This window comes from Amblyomma maculatum, chromosome 11 (genome assembly GCF_055883805.1).
Source record: "Amblyomma maculatum isolate TAMU_Amacu chromosome 11, ASM5588380v1, whole genome shotgun sequence".
Lineage (NCBI taxonomy): Eukaryota > Metazoa > Arthropoda > Arachnida > Ixodida > Ixodidae > Amblyomma > Amblyomma maculatum.
The window spans coordinates 42987735-43010828 of record NC_139354.1 but is presented as its reverse complement, the minus strand read 5'-3'; the positions used below and the strand labels follow the sequence as shown (position 1 = coordinate 43010828).

The window sequence follows — 23094 nt, the reverse complement described above, 5'->3', positions numbered from 1 at the left end:
TGTTGCCAAGATTAAGCTTCGATTGAGGAAAACGCAGAAAACTAAAAGGCCTTTCAGGTATAATCTGGATCAAGTTCCATTAGAATATGCTGTGGAAGTGAGCAATCGATTTCAAGAATTAGATCTAGAAGACAAAGAGCCCGAAGAGATGTGGTCTGATGTTCGTGATATAATACAAGAAGTTGCTACTAAGGTAGTTCCAAAGCAAAAGAAATGCAAGAAAGCAAACTGGTTATCTGAAGAGGCTTTGCAAATAGCTGAGGAAAGGAGGATGGCAAAAGTTATGGGGGAAAGAGAAAGATACAAGGTTCTCAATGCGGATTTTCAGAAAATAGCAAGGAGAGATAAGAATGCCTTGCTGAACATACAGTGCCAAGCAGTTGAGGACAACAGCCAATTAAGGAACACAAGAGCTCTGTATAAGACAATCAAAGATATCAAAGGAAGCTTCTGTGCTAAGATGGGCGTGATAAAGGACAAACGAGGCAAGGACCTCACTGAAGCCGCAGAGATAAAGAAGAGGTGGCAGGAATACACAGAAGAACTGTACAAGAAGGACTCGAATGTGCGAACCCAACATAAGACGGTTGTGATAACTGATCTTGAGCCGGGCATCCTGAAGAGTGAAGTTGAATGGGCCTTAGCCAGCCTTGCTAAGAACAAAGCTAGCGGAATTGATAGCATTCCAGCTGAGTTGCTTCAAAACCTCAACCATGACGCTGTTAACATTCTGCATACATTATGTCAGAAGATTTGGACAACCCTGCAGTGGCCACAGGATTGGAGGAGGTCAGTTTACATTCCCATTCCAAAGAAAGGCAGTGCCAAGGATTGTTCCAACTACAGCACGATCGCGCTTATTTCGCATGCTAGCAAGGTGATGTTGAAAATCCTCCAAGGTAGGCTGCAGCAATATGTGGATCGGGAGCTTCCGGACGTGCAAGCTGGGTTTCGCAAGGACAGATGAACTAGAGACCAAGTTGCCAACCTTCGCTGGATCATGGAAAAAGCAAGAGAGTTCCAGAAACCTATCTACTTCTGCTTTATTGATTATGCGAAAGCGTTTGAATTCGTAGATCACAGCAGATTGTGGCAAGCTCTCCAAGAGATGGGAGTTCCAATTCACCTCATCTGTCTCCTCAGGAACCTGTATGAAGGGCAAGAGGCCACAGTCAGAACTGGGCATGGTCTTACTGATTGGTTTCCGATTGAGAAAGGAGTGAGGCAAGGCTGCATACTGTCGCCCTGCCTATGTAACCTATATGCAGAGTGCATCATGAGGAAGGCCGGTCTGGACGAGTCTTCAGCTGGAGTGAAGATTGCTGGAAAACGTATCAACAACCTTAGATATGCGGATGATACCACTTTAATTGCAGAAAGTGAATCGGAACTCAAGAGACTTCTGATGCGCGTACAAGAAGAGAGTGAGAAGTTTGGGCTTAAACTGAACATTAAAAAGACAAAGATCATGGCGTCTTGCCCTATCAAGTCCTGGAGCATCAAGGGACAAGAAGTGGAAGCAGTGACAGATTTTCTCTTCTTGGGCTCCAAGATTACCTCGGAAGGAGACTGCAGCCATGAAATTAGGAGACGCCTGCTTCTGGGAAAGAGAGCAATGGTCAGCCTTGACCGCCTAGTAAAGAGCAGAGACATTAGTCTGCCAACCAAGATCCGTATAACTCGTGCTATGGTCTTTCCAGTTGTGATGTATGGATGCGAGAGTTGGACTGTGAAAAAGGCTGACCGCCGAAGAATTGACGCGTTTGAATTGTGGTGCTGGCGAAGACTCTTGAGAGTTCCTTGGACTGCCAGAAGATCAAATCAGTCAATATTGTCGACCATAAACCCTGACTGCTCATTGGAGGGTCAAATTCTAAAGTTAAAGCTCAGCTACTTTGGTCATCTGATGAGAAGAGAGGAGTCGCTGGAGAATGATTTGATGTTGGGAAAGGTTGAGGGTTGCCGGAGAAGGGGTAGGCAGCGAACGCGATGGTTAGATGGCATCCTCGAGGCACTGCAGATGAAGTTATGTGATGTTAGGAAGATATTGAGAGACCGGAAAGCGTGGCGTGACATGGTCAATAGGGTCACGAAGAGTCGGACACGACTGAACGACTGAACTGAACTGAACTGAACATTTCGCAATAAAGAAAAAATTGCAGTGTGGCGAAGTTGATTAAAGCGGTCTGCTGGGGATTCAAAGGAAGGAAGTTGAATTCCCGGTGGAGAAAAATTTATAAAAAAATTAATTTTCCTGATGGCATCATTAGGATGATTGACAAGTGGAATCCCGCGGTATCCCACGAAATCTAGCGAAGAAGTGGAACAATTCTCGAGGACGCTCGCTGCTATGCATGCCCGAAGACGCTAGCAAGTCGTGAGCAGTGAAGGATTTCGCCATAATTCGCCAGATTCAGATGAGAAATTTAACGGGATAGGAAAATGATATTACGTGATTGTTAAGGAACAAGATTAGAGAAACATAGCAATTTTAGGCTACTGAAATCTTAGGAATGTCGGTTTGTTAAGATTGGTACCGAGTAGAATAACGTTATTAGAACACCGAGTATGAATTCTGTTTAAACCACAGTTAATTTTTTTGCTGAAGCGCAGGAGTCATGTCGGACACAAAATGCGTGGCATCATTCACATACAAAATTGAAATAATAATGAAGCACACTGGGTATTTTATCCACAACAGGAATAATAATGGCGCTAGAAGGAATCTTTGAGACCCTTCAATGCCATTACATTTTGTGGCAAGGCGCCATGTAATGGTACAACCAAGTGATATCTGATGTAAACGCCGGAGTGCCCTCACTGCGCGGTCGAAAAGCCGAGCCCCCCCCCTCCCTAACCTCTCGGTAATAAACGCTTTTAAGTTCTCAGCCAGCCGTATAGAGAGTCGTGTTTCTTTGTGCTCGCTCTGAGCCCACGACATGGTGTCAGAAGTCGGATACTGCTGTTTTTGTAAGGAATCTCGACATCCTCAACGGATTGAAACAACCGTGGTGGCCGAGGCAGCAGATGCGAGATGGTCGGGCTTTCCACTGTAGCTGCCCAAAACATTCACATTCGACCGGGCATCGGAATGGTTTGTTCGTTTACAGGAAATGAAAGGCGCAGTATCTCTCAGACGTTTTTCTGTACTAGATGACAAAAAATAAATAAATAGATCACCCGATTTATACAAGTTCTCCAGCGTGAAGCATTGAAAAAAAGGTCACGCTAAATTTAGTTCTTTTTTAGAGCCTGGTATTTTGTGGTCAGGCTCCTTACAACAATCACTGACTGGGGACCATACGTTCAACACGGGAGAATTTCATGAAAACGACGTCATGCAGTGCACAGCGGTTTAGGGTAGCAGCTACAAACACGAGAGGAGTATCGGGTGCGGCGCGACCGAGTGGTTTCCTTAGTCGTTTCGCACAAGAAATTCCTTTGCTCGCGTCCCTCCGACGAATAATTGTTTTTTTCGAACGTGGTGGGTGGTTGGTAGTATGTATGGTTTAACGTCCCAAAGCGACTGATGCTATGGGAGACGCAGTAGTGGAGGACTTTGTAAATTTCGACCATATGCGGTTCTGCAACCTGCACTAACATCGCACAGCACACGGGTGCCTTGTGGTTCGTGCGCTCCATCGAAAAGCTGCCGCCATTGTTGAGATTCGAACCCGCATACTTGGTCTCAGAGGTTTAGCGCCCTAATCACAGCACAATTGCGGCTGGTAAGAATGACGCAGTCAACCGCGCGAATACTTGCTGAGCGCAAAATATTTCTTTGCATAATAGAAAAACGATATCCATGTAGCCTTCATAGAATATCTTCAACGTTTCAAAATATTTTTTTTATATTTTATTTTTGTCGGGGCACTGCCGAGCATCTGTTTACTTACTGACTTCCTTCTTCAATCATTGCCCGCGTATAATTGTAATATTTGTCCGAAAAGCCAGTTTTGATGTTCCGGTCGCACGTGTCTTTTGGCTGTATACAATCAGTGTCGGTGCAGACATCATAAAAATGCTTGGTCGTCTCCCAGTACACCCAAAGTGTTTCATTGGTTTCGAGTACCTATTGATGACACGAAATAGAAAAAAATAGATAAGATATCATCTGTAATCAACAAAGCAAAACATTCGCAGCTGAAGATAAATTGCCGTATAATTTGAAAGTAATACCCACAAAAAGAGAGCGAACGTAGGGAATTTTTTGAAAACAGAAATGATGCAGATATAAGTGGAAAATGTATGTTACTAAGTTGCTTTTGTTCCCCTTGAGTCGCAAAAGCCTTGCATTTATGGCCATACGATGCTAAGGTAGCCAGCGAGATGCTTCTGCGGAGAACCTACCTACGGAACGCTACCTAGACTGCCCCCTCTTACCACTGTTTGGCGTGCTCCAACGGTGGCATGACTACCACATAAGAATTAATCGCTGGCGCCCCAAAAAGATAACGCGCAGAATACAGGCAAATCGTTGTTTGAGCCTTTGATATAGGGTGAAATATTCTAGGAGGCTTTGGTATAACGGTGTGATTTTGCTGCTTGAATCAGTGCCTAGCTTCCATATTTTCATGTGCGGATAGTGGTAAAACATTCAGAGAGCACTGTAAAACGGCAGTGGAGAAATGCTGAAGCCTGAGCGCTTCGCTTGTCGAACACAACCACCGTTTCGTGTAACGCATCAAAGTTAACCGACGTTCTATAATCGGCTTACAGGAAGGTATAGGCGCAAAATCTGTCATTCTCAGAATCTCGCTCATACATCTCGCCGACGCGAGATTTTCACCGTGAGACTAGAAAGACTTTTGCCTTAAAAAGAGATAAAAGAACCGTCCTCTGAACTACAGCGTCCATGTACTGATATTGCGAGTGGAATGCAAGCAGTGGCGTATCATTCTCAAGGAACGTTGCCAAATTAGCTGTCTCCGAGGTTTGATTCTATGAAAGTGGTTCAATGTAAACCATTACGCTTTATTAATAGAGGGCGAATATATTTGTTTTTCGTGCACGGTCTTATGTTACGAACGCTCACTAACTGGGTGCCATCAAATATGGGCCATATGTCAGATCTGTGCTCCTCATGTGCGGCGGTTGCGATGTTATGAATTATCGGTATTTTTACGAGAATCGATGATACTGGGAATAAAACAGAAAAATCTACCAGTAGTTTTCGCAGGGCGTAAGTTTTTCACATACAGGGCTTGACATTGAAAAAACACAGAAGCAAGCTCTGGCTGATCACACCAGAGCAAGCATCCGAAGACAAAAAAAGTTCCCTGTTTACAATTGCCTGTTGCCTTCATGTTGAGGGAAGGTTTCACTGCGTTCGTTTTAGCTACAAGTGCTGTCAAGAAAGAAAAATGGTTTAATATTTCTGTGTTTTAACCTCGCCGCCAACAGGAAGCTTATTCTTTTGGTTTGAGTTTTATGCAACATAAACAGCTAAGGCTGTTGGGCGCCAAGCCGGATAAAAAAAATCTATTTTTCTTGTATTTATTGTCCTATAATTCATCATATGTTCAATTTGCTGAAGATATTTTATTCTCCTCACATATTTAAGCCACATTGCCTGCCAGCAACGTATTCTAACCTAAAACCGACATCGAACGGTTTTGGATTGGCTCATTATAAACTTTAATTTTTTAAATGTGCTACTGTTTCTGATTTCCTGCATTAGCGTAATACTTTGGTTATAGCGAAGGCATGTCCACATTCCTCCCACATCGATTGGTCTTGCTTGGTCAGACTGAATGGCGTTAGGCGCAAGGTGTGTGTGTGTGTGTGTGTGTGTGTGTGTGTGTGTGTGTGTGTGTGTGTGTGTGTGTGTGTGTGTGTGTGTGTGTGTGTGTGTGTGTGTGTGTGTGTGTGTGTGTGTGTGTGTGTGTGTGTGTGTGTGTCATATGAAAACAAAGGATAGGGAATGTGAGTGCATATTTGCTGCTCTCATAACGCGGTCGTTACCTATTTTATTGTGAAAGCAATACTATTCTAGGTTTCGAGTATTCAGCGTAGCGCGGCCGGTAGCCATGTCTTATCCACGTGACATTGTGACGTCCCACCCTACGTGACACTAGGGTGAGAGCTGGGCTACCAACACAAGTGGTCGGCAGGAGCGGCCCACTTGAGTCTCTCGTTTCACATGGGACGGTTATGTCAGAATCAGCCTGCTAGGACAGTGGCATTCACGTTACCCTTATAGGCCACTAAGGCACGTTCATACGGATTGGTTAAAGCAGGGCTTTATATGTGGGCTGAGGAAAAAATAAAAGAGAAGAACGCTCGGTCACCCCAGCTAACGGTTTCGCTCAATATTTTTTTTTCAGCAGCGTTGAACCATTGTAATTTTTTTTATTGTGCAAATATGCCTTTCGGCATAACGGTCTAAATATATTTTGCAGGCCTTTAGCACCAATGATTTTCAAGAGTACATTTCTACTTTTCCGGTCTAGGCCACCAATCATACTTTGCAGTTCATTTCCTGAGTTACTTAGCAAGGCAAAGTCATGAGCAAATAGCAGATTACAGAGGTATTTTCCATCTACCCTTATGCCTAAGTGCTCCCATTCCAAGTATCGGAATACTTACTCTAAGCAAGCTGTGAATAGTACGGGGGGATCGTGTCTTCTTGCCTAAACCCTTTTTTTATGAGAATTTTGTTGCTTTCTTTATGCAGAACTATGGTTGCGGTGCAGCCACTATATATATCTTCCAGCACTTTCACGTATGGCTCGTCTATCCCCTGATTTCGCAATGCCTGCATCACCGCCGAGGTTTCTACTGAGTGAAATGTTTTTTCGTAATCAATGAATGCTATGAATGAGGGCTGGTTGTATTAAGAATATTTTTCTATCACCTGGTTGATGGTATGGATATGATCGATAGTAGAGTACCGTTTCCGAAACTCTGCTTGATCCTTTGCTTGATTGCAATCTAAGGTTGTCTTGATTCTGTTAGCGATTACCTTAGTAAATACCTTATACGTATAAGACAGTAAGGTGATTAATCTGTAATTTTAAGGTCCTTAGTGTCCTTTTTCTTATGAATGAGAATAATGTGTGCATTATTCTATGGTTCCTGTACCGTCAATGACACCAGGCACTGCGTATACAGGATGGCCAGTTACAGTATACAGTGAAAATCAATATACAGAAGACTAAGGTAATGCTCAACAACCTCGGGAAGGAACAGCAGTTTACTGTAGGTAGCGAAGCACTGGAAGTAGTAGGTGAATATGTCTACTTAGGACAGGTAGTAACCGCAGATCCGGACCATGAAAAGGAAATAACAAGAAGAATAAGATTGGAATGGAGCGCATTTGGCAAGCACTCGACGATTATGACTAGCAGCTTACCGGTATCGCTCAAGAGGAAAGTATACTACAGTTGCATCTTACCTGTACTCGCCGATGGGGCTGAAACGTGGAAGCTAACTAAGAGTATTCTACTTAAGTTGAGGACAACACAGATGGCTATGGAACGAAAAATGGTAGGGGTAACATCAACAGATAGGAAGCGTTCAGAGTAGGTTAGAGAAATAACTCAAGTTCCTGACATTCTAGTGGAAATCAAGAAGAAGAAATGGGCATAGGCAGGACATGGAGTGCGAAGAGAGGATAACCGATGGTCGCTTATGGTAACAAACTGGATTCCAAGGGAAGGAAAGCGTAGCAGGGGGCGGCAGAAAGTTAGGCGGGCGGATGAGGTGAAAAAGTTCGCAGGGGTCAATTGGATGCAGGTAGCACAGAACCGGATTACTTGGAGAAATATGGGAGAGGCCTTCTCGCTGCAGTGGGCATAGTCAGGCTGATGATAATGATGATGATGATGATGAGCACCAATGAATGCCAACAACTCTCCGTGGTGGGGCCCATGTGTCCGTACTCTTCTATCAGGCGGCCGGGTTGGGTGGTAAGCTAAGCTTCGAGGATGTATGTACTTTGCGGGCCACGCGAAGACCAGGACAAGTTGTAAGTAAAAGGTCTAGTGTCGCCTCCGTTGTGGGAGCTGGGCAAAAAGGGCAGCTCAGAAGAGCAGCTTGTGTGGTACACGAGGAGTTGACAAAAAGCAGGAGTTAACGCAGCACACACGCGGATTCTTAGCGTCACCTCCCCGCGGCGATATGAAGAACTGAACAAGGGTAAATGGGGTACGCCTCAGTTCGCAGATGAGTCAACGTTTCGACGAGTGGACTTGTCTTTCCAGACGATGACAAGTCCACTTGTCGAAACGTTGGCTCATCTGCGAACTGAGGCGTACCCCATTTACCCTTGTTTAGTTCTTCATACCGTACAAACCATCTTCTTCCTTTCGTTCTACATGGATCCCCACGGCGAGTTAGACCGCCGGGAAAGATTGATCCGCACGGTGGAATCAAAGCACGCGTGGAGAGGCGGTGAAGCTTTTTTGCTGGCACTACTGCGTCTCCTGAACATAACTTCAACATAGACAGAGGAATATCGCCCTCTGGCAGCAGGACGCATCATCTGTTTTAGGGGTGAGTAGTTTGGGGAGTCCACACAACACGCACAGGGCAAGGAAATGTTTTCACTACATAGCAGATGTCGTTGATGACGTCTAAGATACTAGCTATGACTCGGTCTAGTTGTGGGGATTCTGTATGTAAGATCAAATGGCTCGGCGGTGGAGCATAGAAGCTTTCTGCTAATGTTGACTAACCATCAAGAATGGCCATGAGCTCTGCTATTAGAGAAGGAAGGTTCGTTGCCTCTATTCCATATGAGCTTATGTGTCGTATTTCAGGAAGAGTTGGAGAAATGAGACTAGTATGTAAAATCTCATAGTCTGTGCTTGCGCTTACGTAAGATTTAGGCGCCCCTATAGTGTTGGTATAATGCTCCGACTGTGCTTCTGCCACTGAATGTTGAACGCGGCACATTTCTCGTAGCGGATGGTTGTTTGTCATCTGTGGTCACTGCCATCGATGTTCCGAATGTGTTGCGTCAAGCAACGTATAATACGAGTCCAAGTAACGCGTCAGTGCAGAAACCGCAGGAATAGCTTGACGCTTTAGGTATAGCGCGTTCCATGATGCTGCTCGACGAGCTTGTCAATGGTGTTAAGCTGAGCTTCAGCTTGAAGAGTGGGAATGGATGTGAGGCGAGGGAGGCCAGAGTTGACGCGCATTGCCTCTTTGTTGTCTGCTTCCAAATGGTCCCAATTTCTTAAAGGGACACTGACGACAATTGTTATGTTAGCAGAACCCGATTGTACGATATTTGTGACATTTCCGACAGCAAAAGATGCATTTATTGATGAGATATATTGCCATAAAAAGTTGAGTAGTTAGTTTTTCCACCGGTTAAATTCAAAGAGCTCAACCCAATTACGTAGTTGGATAAAATTACTCCGTCCATGACGTAATACAGACTCCGTGATTGCTGACCCGCGGCGAGTGGTGCTGTCTAGCAGCAGCCAAAATGAAAGCATGAAAGCTCCGCCGGCCTTTGCGTCATGTCGTCGTCAACACTGTGAGCGGCACGCACGGAGGCACATAGCAGCGCGCAGTGGTCTAGCGTAAGCTAGACTGCTGGAAAGGCAATGAAAATACGTCGCAGGAGCGCGGCGAAACAATATCTTCCGAGGAGCACATAGCCGTTTCAGCTGCACGTCGAAAGCAAAACTATGCAACAATGTCTGTGCCTGAACATCACCGAAATCAAACACAAGGCCACCTGTGGCAACGCCAAGTATGTTTCTCCTTGCCTTGTCTCCTTTAGGTTGCCTTTTCACCGTCATCTCCAAGTGATAAAATCATTATGATGGAAACAAAACCTACTACTCGAATGAAACATGCTGCGTAATTAAAATTTACCACCCCCTGAGATCCATTGCGCATTACGAGACTAGGGGACTAGCCGCCCATATCCGAAGAAGATGAATATCCGGAGGGCAGTTGGTTTTCCTCTACACAACTGGATGAGTTGCAGCTTGTAGTGCTGTGCGCAAAGCTTCCTATTGATCCGTAGCTGTCTGCAGGCAGTCGTTTAGTACCGTCTGAACAAGTCCCACTCTGTCACCAAGCAGCAAAGTCTACGGCAGGGCTGACAATGTGAGTCCAAACCAAAGATTAATTTATAATGGTCACTTCCACAACAGTCTAGTTCTCGACTCCTTGATACAGGATGTGCATCACACCATCATGCCGGGTCAAGAGAGTAAGGCGAGGAACGAGTATGATCCCAACGTCGTGTAGCGGTGCTTGGGGGGTAAAGGAGCACAACCTCTGTATCATTAAATGCGTCCAACACTTCCCCGCACAGTAGAAGAGGGATAAGTCCAAGTTTGATGCGAAGCAATAAAGTCATCGCCAACCAAAATAAGACATCCCAAGTATGTGTAGCGAATGTGCGCAATCTATATCAGCTGTATTTTAGGTGCTCCACCATTGTACGGGTGCATGTAGCAGGAGACTAGAATTACATCGGTTCGGGGAAGGCGAACTAGTACAGTTATTACCTCTTGCAACTGTTGCGCCATAAAGCCAGTGACACCTCAGTTTGGGTGTAACAATCACCTTCATATGTGGCGGCTTTTCCAGGTGTCTTCGACATAGCACGGCAGCGGCAGTTTGTGATGTTGGAGGAAAATTGGCAATGAGGCCATAAAGCGGAGGTAGACCATTTGTCTCTTGTAAAAACAATGCCCACGCAGGAAGCTACCTATGCGCAGTCATGTACGAATCTCGCCTACCTTGACGAAACCCTGGCAGTTTCATTGCAACACGTGGCGGTGGCTCTTCTATGTTGAATACATATTAGGAAACGGGGGGAAGGTTAGCAATTACCATTATTTCAGCTATTACAGTTGCTGTGCCACGAAGTGGAGCAGCGCCACAGGAGACAATGTGGCAGGTGCTTGTAGTTCAGAAAGGACAAGCGAGCTGTGAGCAGGTAATTAAGACGCAGCAGGAGATTTATCAAACAGGCGATTGGACGACCGCGCAAGCAAGACACGTCTATGGGAGAGACGTTGAACATGCTCGTAAAGAACTGTAAGCTGCTTGTCCAATTCGAAAATTAGGCTCATCTGCGAGGTCCGAGATTTGGGGTCTTCCAGCGGAGCGTGCTTTGCCACGCCTGAATGCATGATCATATTGTTAAGTGGTGGCATGACAAGCGATGGAACACGGCGACAGAACAGAAACAGAACGACATGATGACATGACGATGAAATATGCTTTAATGGCCAGCGGGCCTGGCGCGAGCGCTCCGCCACGCGCCACTGCCCGCTTCGTCATCTTCGTAGCACTACCCGGGGGAGCGATCGTCCCGATCGATTGCTAGAAATTAATTGCATGAAATGACGATGAACACGGACACAGGATTAGGACATGAAACGCTGGACATCACAATGAATGTGAAGATGCGATGAATTCTTGCCCCGGAGCATCAGGTCCAATCTTCACCGTTTGCTGAAGGCCAAGGCTCATGGACACGCCGAACGGCTTGGGCGGGGGTGCTGTCTTCGCTTGAGTGGTCGTGAGGTCGCTTCGTCATAGGGTCAGTCGGGTCGGCTTTGGGCTCTTCTTGGTCGTCGTGTGTTGTGACCAAATCTGGGGACGGGGCTGGGGAGAGCGGCTGGTCGGGTCTGAGCACAAAGGGCTGGGGTAAAGCTGGGCGGCGATCTCCACGCGCTCTCGGTTGATGGACCCGGCGTACGGTTGGCTTCGACGGGGCAAGGCGAGAATGGGGATGAACCGCACCTCCAACCAAATGTTATGTGGTGGCATGACAAGCGATGGAACACGGCGACAGAACAGAAACAGAACGACATGATGACATGACGATGAAATATGCTTTAATGGCCAGCGGGCCTGGCGCGAGCGCTCCGCCACGCGCCACTGCCCGCTTCATCATCTTCGTAGCAATATGTTCGGGTAGCGGAGGAACCTTCATTTATAGCAGGTTTTGTGGTGGTCTCATCTTTGTTAAAGTAGAGTTGTGAAAAACGGTTCGATGTTGACAAGTTATCATTTCGTGGCTCCAATGACCACGCGATGACTCTGGGAGCGCATACTGCGTTTTTCTATGACGCGGCGCTTTACTGGGAAGTTTTTGGAGGTAATGATATGGCCATCTTGATGGCAAAAACGACAGAGATATTCTTTGGTATTAGGGTCCTTCGTATTGGTGGGGGCTGGATAGTGGATAGGAAGCTCTCATATGATCTGGGCAGAAACACCGATAACATTGCACCACTCCGGGTTTGTACAGGCGGTGCTGCAAGATTCTCCCAAAAGTGAGATGTGAGCCGGAGGAGGCTGTTGACTGCTGCATTTTGCTATTTAGTTTGTCATTGTCACCAAATGTGCATATATGTACTTTAGTTTACTACCCGGGCTATCTACCCACTGTGCGCCCCTCAACGAAGAGGGAACTCGACTGCTGTGTCCAAGGATGCGGGTTCCAATCCCGGCCGCGGCGGCCTCTTTCCGATGGACACGAAAAGCATGGCGCGTTATGCTGAGCGATGACAGTACATTAAGGAATCCAGGTGGCCGAAATTTTCGGAGCGCTCCACTACGGCATCGTCTCTCATAGTCTTATCGTTTTGGGACGCTGCACACCATAAACCAAAAACATGGTTTACTTTATACTTTATGCCTTGCTTAAAGATCATATTTACTCTTTACTAGCCTCTTACAAGCTAGAACAACGCATTGGTCTGCTATATCATTGCCTTTAATTCCGACATGTCTGGCTATAAGAGAGCATTTTAAGCAACGTTATTCAGCAGTCGCTGTTGTTGCAATGTGTGTACAGTCTTCAAATAGTTCTGCGACTGCATTTCTTGAGTGGAGGTCTCTCAGTACACTTATGCAGTCAGTGTAAAAGATACTACTTGTAATGCTTTCACTGACTACATGTTTTGTGATGACAAACCGGGTGACATTCAGCAGTGAAGGTAGATGTGTATTGTGGAAGCCATCCTGTTTCCTCTAAAACGTGGGCAGATGTTTTAACTCAAGTGTATAAATAATTGCGCGAGTGAGAACCTTTCTCTGTCATGTTGGGATGGAGTTTAGATTCTATGGAATTGTTTAAGGGTGAGATCAATGATTGAAGGAAAACTGTTATGGAATTTGTGGACTGTATTATTGTGTGGCGATACGCTTAGTTTTCCGAGGTTCTGGCAAATTTATCCGTATTGCAAAGTTACTGCCCTGGGAGCCTGAGGTTTTCTGTGCAATACTATTCCAGAAGAACACTTCGCTTGAACTGCAAACAAGATCTCTTTAAGAACATACGCGCAAGTGCATATAGTTACCCTGATTTTAGGGGGTCATTTGTTTGAATAAATTCAGCAGCTATGGTGCAAGTTCTTTAGTAGCCGCATGAAAGTAACTGATGTGAGGCATTACTGAATCTAGTCATCTTATGCAGGACGGTTTTGCTTAATTATGCACTACATGTACATAACGTATAGCTAAGCCTGCCAATGCACGATAACTTTTAGAAGGGATACTGAATCAGAGTCCTACGCTTCCGTGAGAGCACTTCAGACACGTGCACATATCGTGAGGTCTTATTTTTGAATAGTTTCGCACGATGAAAATATGGGTTTCTTTAATCGTTATGTCAATAAATCATTTTCGTTTTCTAGAGGAGGTAAAGTTTCCGTTTGGTTTGTTCGATTTGGGGGTTTACCATCCCTGTACGTGTCAGGCTATGACAGACGCCTGGTAGTGAGGTTTCATATAGGTGCAGCGTGCATGGCGTCAATCAGTAAGCCTCTTGTGAGTGAGAAAAGAAAGCTAACTGCCTCTAAGAAGCAAAACTGCACTCATTTCGGTCTCTTTGGGGAAGGTTTGCATCTTTAAGGCAAACATTGTAGCTGGTGTCGAACCCTCTGCTGTTTTTGTGTTTCAAATAAGTTTCATTAGACATTAGACACTGACATTTACTGTTTTTAATGCAAAAATGTATTTAACGGCTAGATTTTCAGTGCCATGGTCCGCCACTGCTTTGCCCACCAAGGCAGATGGACATGTCAGCGTTGAACGGTTACTATCACATGATTTTCAAAATTGTCGTGTGTTGTTATAGCAAGTGTTACTTCAAAATATTGTCAGGCGAAGGGGCACTCACCGCTAATCGTCTTTTTTTTTTATTTACTACCTCCAATAACGACATTTAGGAAGGTGCTAGATTATTAGTCTGGCAACGCCTCTAGCCCGGCGCCACAAACTGGCACTAGCGGACACCTAATAAACAAGTTGCGCGTTCTGGCGCAGCCAACGCATTGCAGTTTTGTTCGAATTGCTTTACTGGCACCATATAGCGCCACTTTTCCAAAAGTGGCTGTATACTTCGTTAATCACGTTTTTGTGCTAGAGCGATTATTGTTGCGGAAGCGGCACTACGCTCGTCGCTGAGCCATATCGCGGAGCACCCGATGAGCCAAGCTCCACATGCGCCAGGAGGGAGTGACGTGACAGGTACACAGCTGGCGTGCCGGGTCTACCGCCGACTCCTTCGAGGCGCGGTGACTCAGAGGTACCGCCACCGCCGCCTTCGCCGCAGACGTTGCTTCCGCAATTCTACTCGGGGGGGGGGGGGGGGGGCATTGGTCCCACCACAGCCAATTTTTTTCCTTTTGTATATTCCACTCGTCAACTGCCACTTATGTTTGTTAGACGCTATGAGCTATGGTTACCTTTAATAACCCTCTTCAAGCAACTACCACAAGTGCATCTTGCATTGATTAGAACTTTGAACGACACGTCGATGTAATCAGCATAAACAGTGTGTTACTCTATCACACGCCGCTACTCACTGTCATGACGCAGGACGCGACAGCACAGTACATGCGCGATTACAACTGTTTACTTACAATCTATGCTTTGTTTATGCGAACAAAACATGGGTCAGCATGCATGCTTTCCTGCAGTGGAATAATCTAGACGTAGCACGGATTACGGCCCGACTCCATCGACCCATCCTGAACGTCGGCGCTCAGTGTCAGCGCTATTGGCTTACGCAGGAACTGGTTCGGCCATGCGCGTAGTAGGAGATCCCTGCAATCTCAAATGAAGCCAGCAAACTCGAGCGGAACGCCGCGATCTGTCCATGCTATATATCGGTGTCAGCGTTGACGCAGGATCCGGAAGCTGCTTGCCTACGTACGTCTCTCATTTAAATATGGCTGTCTCGCTAATGTCACAAGGCTCTATGTGAGCATCCGCTCACATAGAGCCTTGTGACATTAGCGAGACAGCCATACGTAAATGAGAGATCCGCTCACATAGAGCCTCGTGGCGCAAGCAAAGCACAAAGCAGCACTCCCGATTTCTTCGTTTTCCGGCTGGGCACGAGGTCAGCGGCGGCAGAGCGCAGGTGTCTGCTTCTCGATCCGGGCTTCTACATAGCATGAGGTGGCAAATAGTTCCGTGACAGCAGCGACTGACCCACACCATCACCGGGGCGGTGATGGTGTTCAGCACCAGCGAGGAGTTCTATGATGATGCGCACTGCTTTTAACGCCCACCGTGGCATGGCGATCACAGCGCCAGCACTGAGCTGCGACGATCGGAAAGTGTCGTTAGAGTTGAGCTTTAGACCGCCAGTTTTTTCAGGGCCTATGCAGGAAATTACGTGATATAAAAGTGACGTTGTGTCTATGTTACTACTACGTGTCCTGTCGGTGTTTTTTTTTTTTTTCTTCGTTTCTTTGAGGGGGACTTCCATATTTCTCTCAAGTTCAATACGCAGGAAGGATGAAAGGAGGGGTGACAGGGTGGCCATGGAAGCGCATTCAAACGAGTGACGGCTTCGAGCTGCTTTTGGAGCTTGAACTATTGTGTGAGCAGGGATGCCTAGTCGTTCCGCAAGCAAAGCATGAAGCAGCACTCACCATTTCTTGGTCATTTCATAAAGTGCAAAAAAGGATTAAAAGTGGGGTGGGGAGGCTGGCTAACGCAGGCAGCGTGGTTTCAAATGAATGACAGCTTGAAGCTGACTTTGGCAAAGCACAGATCAGTATACAAGCTTGCTTCCTTTCTCTGGGGAGGGGGGTGGGGGAGAGCTTTGAAGGTATCGACTGCGATGACCTGTGCAGCAGCGAATTGACCACTAAAAATTTAAATGCTGTTTTTGTGAGTGCGCACTGAGCTCAACCAGCCACTCTTTGTACCTTAAGTTAAGCCCCTTATGTGAAACAACATCATGTATAATTTCACAGCTTAATTCCAAACTTCAACGTTTACGCGCCGTCTAGAAGATGCTCTAACTCTTCAAAGTTACTTATTTTTCTCCACTACAACACCGCATTTGTGTGGGCGCGCATGTATAAAAGTAACAAATGTGCAGTACTGAACATATTTTTAGCCCAGCATACGGTCAGTGGCCTCTATTGTGCTTTTTGTGATGTTAACATGTTGCCAGCAAATATCAAACTTCTATCTACAACAGGTTAAAAAAGATGGATTAGCAGTTAGCAATGTAACCTAATAATGGCGGCCAAACCTAATAATGGTATTCCATTGAGATGGATAGAGGCGTTTATGAAAGCCAGAGGGAAATACGTTTTTCCTCCACAACCTGTTCGCTGTTGTCCTCGAAGCAGGTTCGCGTCACTATCTGATTGAGGGGATTAGCGGACGGCGATAATCGTTCGAAGCTCCTCGAGCTTTTCACACCTGAGTGTGGAGACACCAGCCACCCTCTCCTCCAGGCAACAAGCAACAACAGTGGATGATGCGCTGACACACTGCTTAGATAAGGTCGTTGTTATTGTTTGCCCTGAAAAATACATGTAGGGCATACGTATGTTAGGTCTGTAGTCTTACCTTTGTAATGTTAAGGTTGTCTCCATTATCGGTAAGACTGGCACCTAGGCCTGCGCCAATGTAAAAGCATATGGCAGTAGAATGATATGTCCAGAACACACATAAACGCTTCATTATTAGTAACTTCAAAAAGTCCTGCAGGCCTTTAAAAAACTCTTACTCCTTCGTTTATATACTGCGCCTTCATATAACACGCAGTATGAACGAGGTTTGGAAATATCAACGGGCGTTGCCCGTCTCAGAATGCATTCTCATATTGAGTTTTTTGTTCACCAGTTCTTTCCCGTCATATCTAGAATGAGTAGCACAAACTTGAAATGCAGCTGCGCGGGAGACTAAGCCAGAGTTTTCCAGCTGTTGCGAAATTCCGACGAAGGCACGGGTCTTGTTCAATCTGTCATGTTTGTCTTCCACTAAACCAGAATAAACGTCTGAGAAGTTCCTCACGCTGATTGATCCCGAGCGTTTTTGTAGCTGTTTCGAAACCGTGAGCACAACGACCTTAGACAAACACATAATTTATATCATGTAGGACCAACATTTTCGAATGCAGGTCGATTTTAGATGTGAGCAGATCGTCTAAGGCGCTGTCCCAGGTTGTATACGGCAAGGAAAGAGAACGGGTTGCAGAAGAATAAGGCGAGGTATTTTCGCTTCAAATGCATGCGAAGTCAGCGGCCAGCTAAAATGAGAGCATGACTAGGTCTCGGGTTCATGCTGCCACTATATCAAACAGTTGGCACTATATACAAACTTTGACTCGATGAATACGGTAGTGTTTATTGCGCCGAATAATGCAACATTATCCATTCATCATGATTTGTTTTCTTCACTACAGCGCGCTTCTTATTAATATGCTCTCACTCTTGGATTTGGTGTATTGCGATAACTCGGCATGGCATTCTTCCAAGACGGGTTGTAGTTACCACGTGCTTGATACTAGTGCAAGCAGACTACTCAGCGCGCCGCTGCATTGCGAGGAATACAGAGAGAAAATCTGCCATTGACAGCTACCGCTGCAAGAAGGAGCTTATGTCATTGACCTCATGGTTCCAAAGTATGCACCAGGGCTAAAAAAAGCTCAAGTATGTGAAATATATTCTTTAGGCAGCAGACATACAGAAAGATTCCAGTCTCTATCGTCGCTGAAAATAGTACATATAAGCATGGAATTCGTTGCATAAATTGTGTAAGGCATTCCACAATATTTCGCCTATGATGGGAGCCGCGGTCATTAAGTGCGCCAAACGATCATTTTTCACCTCCGCACACCACACCGTGCACTGGTGCGTGTCCGTGAAATATTGTCCTTATTGCTGGTGCTTGCGGCAGTCGCATTGTTCCTGCCTTTTCAGACTTCTGCGCATTCCATTGGCCACCTGTTTCAATAGTAGTTTTTTTTTTCATTTTTTGATCCTAGCCGCATAACTCTGAGGAATGTTTCGGCCGAAGTGTTACACGTAACTTTAAAGCCGAAGTCACAGAAAGATCATCGGCCACAGGCTGCGTCGATGGAAGTCTGATTGCGAGTGGCAGCTTTTCTGACTCCTGAGAGTAACACAGTAAACCCCTTTCTGCAGCAAAGCTGGAGCAGAGAACCCTATGCGAACTATTCTTGGTTCTGCTTTCTTATGATTCCTTCGTTGAGCTCAAGCAATTCGGTATTGAACTTATTCATGTACAGAATGATTTATGAGTGTATGCTCTTACTGTCCATGGATTCAAAACTAACCTTGTTTCAAGATGACGTCACTGCTAACGCAAGCACAAGGTCTGCAGGAGCTCCGCTCGGATGCGACAGCATAACATCCTGTGCCACCATTCTCCGCCAATGTCGCTTCGCTTTTAATTATGACATAACCTTTAATTTCGTAATCCGAGGAAATGTCTCTGACTGTTTCAGACGAAAATCCTTTACTGCACGAGGGAGGGAGGTAACGTGCTCTCGGAATGTCAAGCTTTCGGCCGGGTGATTACCACGTCACCAAATCGCTTGACTTTAAAAGCGGTCGACCTCTCGATCGATCAGGGAAGTTCGTAGCTAATTTGGGAGGTTTCATTTGGTTGTAACATGACAATATTTTGCAGGGCTATCTCTTGAAAAGCTTGATTATAGTGCTGCTTTTTTCTCTATAGACTGCGTCAAGTATGCTCCATTATTATCTTAATGGATTCCGGGCTTTCCCATTGTTTACCCTAAAACCCGAGTGTTTCGGATCGCCAACTTTGAGGAGACTGGGAACGTTGAGGGAGCGGAGGAAGCTCCCCATGCTGCGTGTATGCTACCCCCTTCATACCTATCTTCGGCAGGAATTGAAAGCCTTCAAATTAGGCTAAGTGCACTCATGAATTCGACGCTCCGCTTCCTTCGGTTAAACCAAAGCCGATAATTTACCCTGTTGAAAAAACTATAATTGGGACATATTCATACCGGTTTATTGGACATAGTAGTTAACGGGTAGGATTTGTAGGATATAGGGGCTGTAGGATATAGGATATAGGATATAGAGACCGTGGGATGTATTCGGCGCGGCCCTGGTTTCTGAAGAAACATTCAGGCTCAGAGTAGAAAATATATTCAGGCATAAAAAATAAAATACCTAAATTAAGAAAAGAAATATAAATACAAAAATTGGCCGCACCGTGATCGCAAAGTGGGCCGTCATTGCACCCGCCCCCTCTTCTTCGGTGGTGGACGAAGGCTGTTGCGGCGCGCGTCTTTCTCTCCTTCTTTTTCTGTCGTATGATTGATTGAATGTCCTTTATTGAATGAAAGGCTCATGGCCATGGATGGGGATAAAGGGGAGTAGACATAATCTTCATTGTTTAGGTCGTCACTCGAATCACATTGCTCTAACCAGGCCACTAAGCGAGCCATACTTGGCAAATATCATCTGTGTGTTAGCATCAGTTTCTAGAAGGGAACGGTAGTTCAGGCGGTAGGGTTCGATCTCGGGGCGTCCAGTAGAAAAAGCAGGGCAATCCCAAAGTAAATGAGATATGCCGCCGCAGGTTAGCGTCGTACAGTGGGGGCACGTAATCATTTTCTCCGTATACTGACGCCCGAGGGCCATAATACGTGGCATGTAAGCCGCATGGGCGATGAGCTTATTCAAAAATACTTCTTGACTTCGGGTGAGGTGGGTTCTTCTCGTAAAAGGTGGGTCTGGTGTGGCCACCTGCATGCGATGCTGACTAAGGCTACGAAGACTAGTCCGAGTATAGTGCATAAGGGCAAGAGAAGGGGTGAATTGCCCGCCCAAGGTCGAATAAGGATGAAGCAAGGGGGGTGGGGAAGTAAATGTGGACATCCCACCTGCCAAGGCAGCCGCGGCGTGTGCCGCCGCATTGCCCCCTGATTCGTCCGAGTGACCTGGGGTCCAGTGAATAGCGACAGTTCTGGTCGCGAGTTGGTGGCGTTTAAGGAGGCGCTGTATAGCCGTAGCTGTTGCATCTTGTGAACCCGGAGTAGCGATTTCCTTGTAAGCTTCAAAGGAATCAGTAAGTATACGTATTGACCCAGTTCCGGTGCAAGACACTCCTGACAAGGCTCCCCAAATCGCGAGGAGTTCAGCGTGAAGAGGGGTACCTTGAGGTAGATGGCAGGCATAAGCACCTGAAAGGGAAGGTTGGTTGGTTGGTTTGTGGGGTTTAACGTCCCAAAGCGACTAAGGCTATGAGAGACGCCTTAGTGGAGGACTCCGGAAATTTCGACCACCAGGGGTTCTTTAACGTGAAAGGGAAGGGTTGTCATCGCATACCCAGGCCATAGATGCGAATTCGCTTGCAATCGATGCGTCGGTGTATATGTCAGTCGTATCAGGGATTCGCTCTTGTCGGTGATGGGCAGCGAGGAGCTCCCGGGGAATGACAAAATCGCGGTTTATAGGTCGGTGATGGACGCGTGTGACTACTGGCATCTCCCAAGGGGGAAGTGATGCATATAGGGCTGGTGTTTTGTCGTTACGCTGTTCATCCCAGGCCAGCAGGCGACGCCCCTGGACAGTGTTCTCTAGACGTATTCGATGACGCGTCTGTGACTCGGTAACGATGGTAGTGAGCGGTGGAAGAGCGGCCAAAAAACGCTCAAGTTCGGCTATAGGAGTGTGCTTAGGTAGACCGGTAATAGTGCGTAGTGTTGCGCGATGAAGGCGTTCGACCTTAGCGAAGTCAGTCTTCGACAGTTGGAGGACGGGTGTGCCATAGAGGATTTTTCCGACCGCCGCTGCTCTGGCCATCGCACGGCAGGCATGCTGCCGCGCACCGCCGTGCCGGGGTGGTGCAGTGGTAAGACGCCCGACTACGGTGCCAGAGTATCCGGGTTCGAACCCGACCTCGGCGGTTGCGCTTCGATGGAGGCGAAACGAAGAGGCGTCCGTGTGCTGTGCGATGTCAGCGCACGTTAAAGATCCCCAGGTGGTCGAAATTACTCCGTAGCCTCTACTACGGCCCCTCTTTCTCTCTTTCCGCTTTCGCTCTCACCTTCCTCCCTTCTCTTACGGTGCGGTTGAGGTGTGCAGAGAAAACAAGTGAGACATTTACCGCGCCTTTCCCTTCCTATAAATCAATCAATCAGTCTACAGATCGTGTGACAAATACAGCGCCTTTCCCTTCCTGTGAACCATCAAGTATAAATTTATTAGCGTCCTGCAAATTCGGCAGTGGTGCTAGTGTTTCCATTCTTTCAGCTGCCTTGATTAGAGCAGTCCTTATGCCTTTTAATAATGCGAATCACTTTACCACAACCGATATCATTTTTCCTTTGAGTGTTGACGGTTACGCGCTACAAGTAACAGGGTTACAGGTAACGCGTTTTCAGCAACTTATGCCCGCTACCATTTCGGAACTGTAATGGGTAACGTATTTACTTTAACATTTTAGGCAAATTGAAGTGTCAAGTTGCTGGTACCTTTTATTCCAATTATTCCGTCCTCCAACCATATGTTTCAGAAAAAGGCCTAACGTCACGATGCAAATAAAAACTGTACCGGTGCTCTTCGCGACTCGGTGTGTGGCTGGTATGCGCTCCAGGAAATACCGGCCTTGACGACGCACCTAACCAAAAAAAAAGAATACCCATAAACCCGAGAAACCTGCAAGAACATATATTTGCACACTAGCCTGGTTCTTAAATTTAACCACAAATTGAAGTTTATTAGAGGTGGTCCTTAGGATAATGCAGCACTGTTTATGAGCTTTATTTTTAAAAGAAATTTTGTTTCTTTCTGCAACTGCGCCTATTTTTGTTTTTAGAAGCACACAAAGCATTTTCGAACATCAAACGTTTCATGAGTATTGTAAATCTGGCGACAGTCCAGTCAGTTTCCTTCATGAATTTAGAATTGATAATGTGTTATTTTGTGTTTAATGTCACAGTGAGAAGACGGCTTCAGCATGTGCTACAGAGCTAGAAGCCATCATATATAACTGTACAGGCAACTTTAGGTCACTATAACCTTTGAAGCTCCTTAGCAGTTGTGCAAAGTTTCTTGTAAAATCAGGATTTCCGGTTGAACAGTTGTTTGGGCTGGAAGTTGTATGTGAAATGTGAGCTTTGCAAAACTGTTATCGTGAGTTGTTGCAGCGAGGGTGCACTGATTGATATTAATGGCAATATAATAATCGTAACTTAATGTGCAGCATTGGTTTCCGCAATGGTAATGCGTTCGTTTTTAACATGAAGACTAACGTATTTAGTAAGTTTTAGCTCACACATATGACTCTCCTTTTCTGCCTTATGTCATCGTAGGCTGATACAAATCGTTTGGTTCTTATCTGATTCGAATTTGTCTCCCCTTCCTTTATAAAGTATTACTTCCCCTGTATTACTTCCAATGCACTTTCTGTCACTGTTTTTAACAACTCGCAATTATTCTTCCTTTTAAGAGTACTATTTTCTTCACGACGCTGATCTTCGGCCTTTATTACACTACATTTTGGAAACAGCTAGAAATTTGTTTTCGTCTTCCGTTTAATTATTTGATCTTACTTGGCCTCTATTGTAAGCAAGCCGTTTGTTATGTCTAACAGCAGGAAGTTCTCATCGTAGACAACGCGCTCCTCATTCTGTTAGTGCTGCTGCTAAACCACAAGCTATCTATCTCAATTACATGTTTGCCGATATCACCATGTAGTATCTAGAATTCACATCAACTCAGAATAAAGAGTAACAAAAATGCGAGCGCGAAGTTTGGAGCCCCGCACCCCCCCCCCCTTTCCTGATCAGTTACATAAAAATATTCGGCTCCGGAGAAGTTGTTTTCTTGCATTGAAATTAAAAACTCC

At 45.9% G+C, this 23094-nt stretch overlaps 1 protein-coding gene across 2 annotated transcripts in view; it reads right to left on the bottom strand.

The window, feature by feature from the left end:
• Nucleotides 1-16974, bottom strand: part of LOC146173651 (uncharacterized) — a 30890-nt gene extending 13916 nt beyond the window's left edge. Inside the window, exons 1-2 of one of the 2 annotated variants that reach the window (XM_084585627.1) lie at nucleotides 16810-16974; nucleotides 3897-4072 (exon numbers count right to left, since the gene is read on the bottom strand). In XM_084585627.1, coding sequence (XP_084441753.1) covers nucleotides 3897-4072; nucleotides 16810-16923 — 290 coding nt within the window. In that variant the 5' untranslated portion in view covers nucleotides 16924-16974. The remainder of the gene's footprint in view (nucleotides 1-3896; nucleotides 4073-16809) is intronic. The other variant, XM_084585628.1, reaches the window with a different exon arrangement.
• Between the last annotated feature and the right edge of the window lie 6120 nt (nucleotides 16975-23094).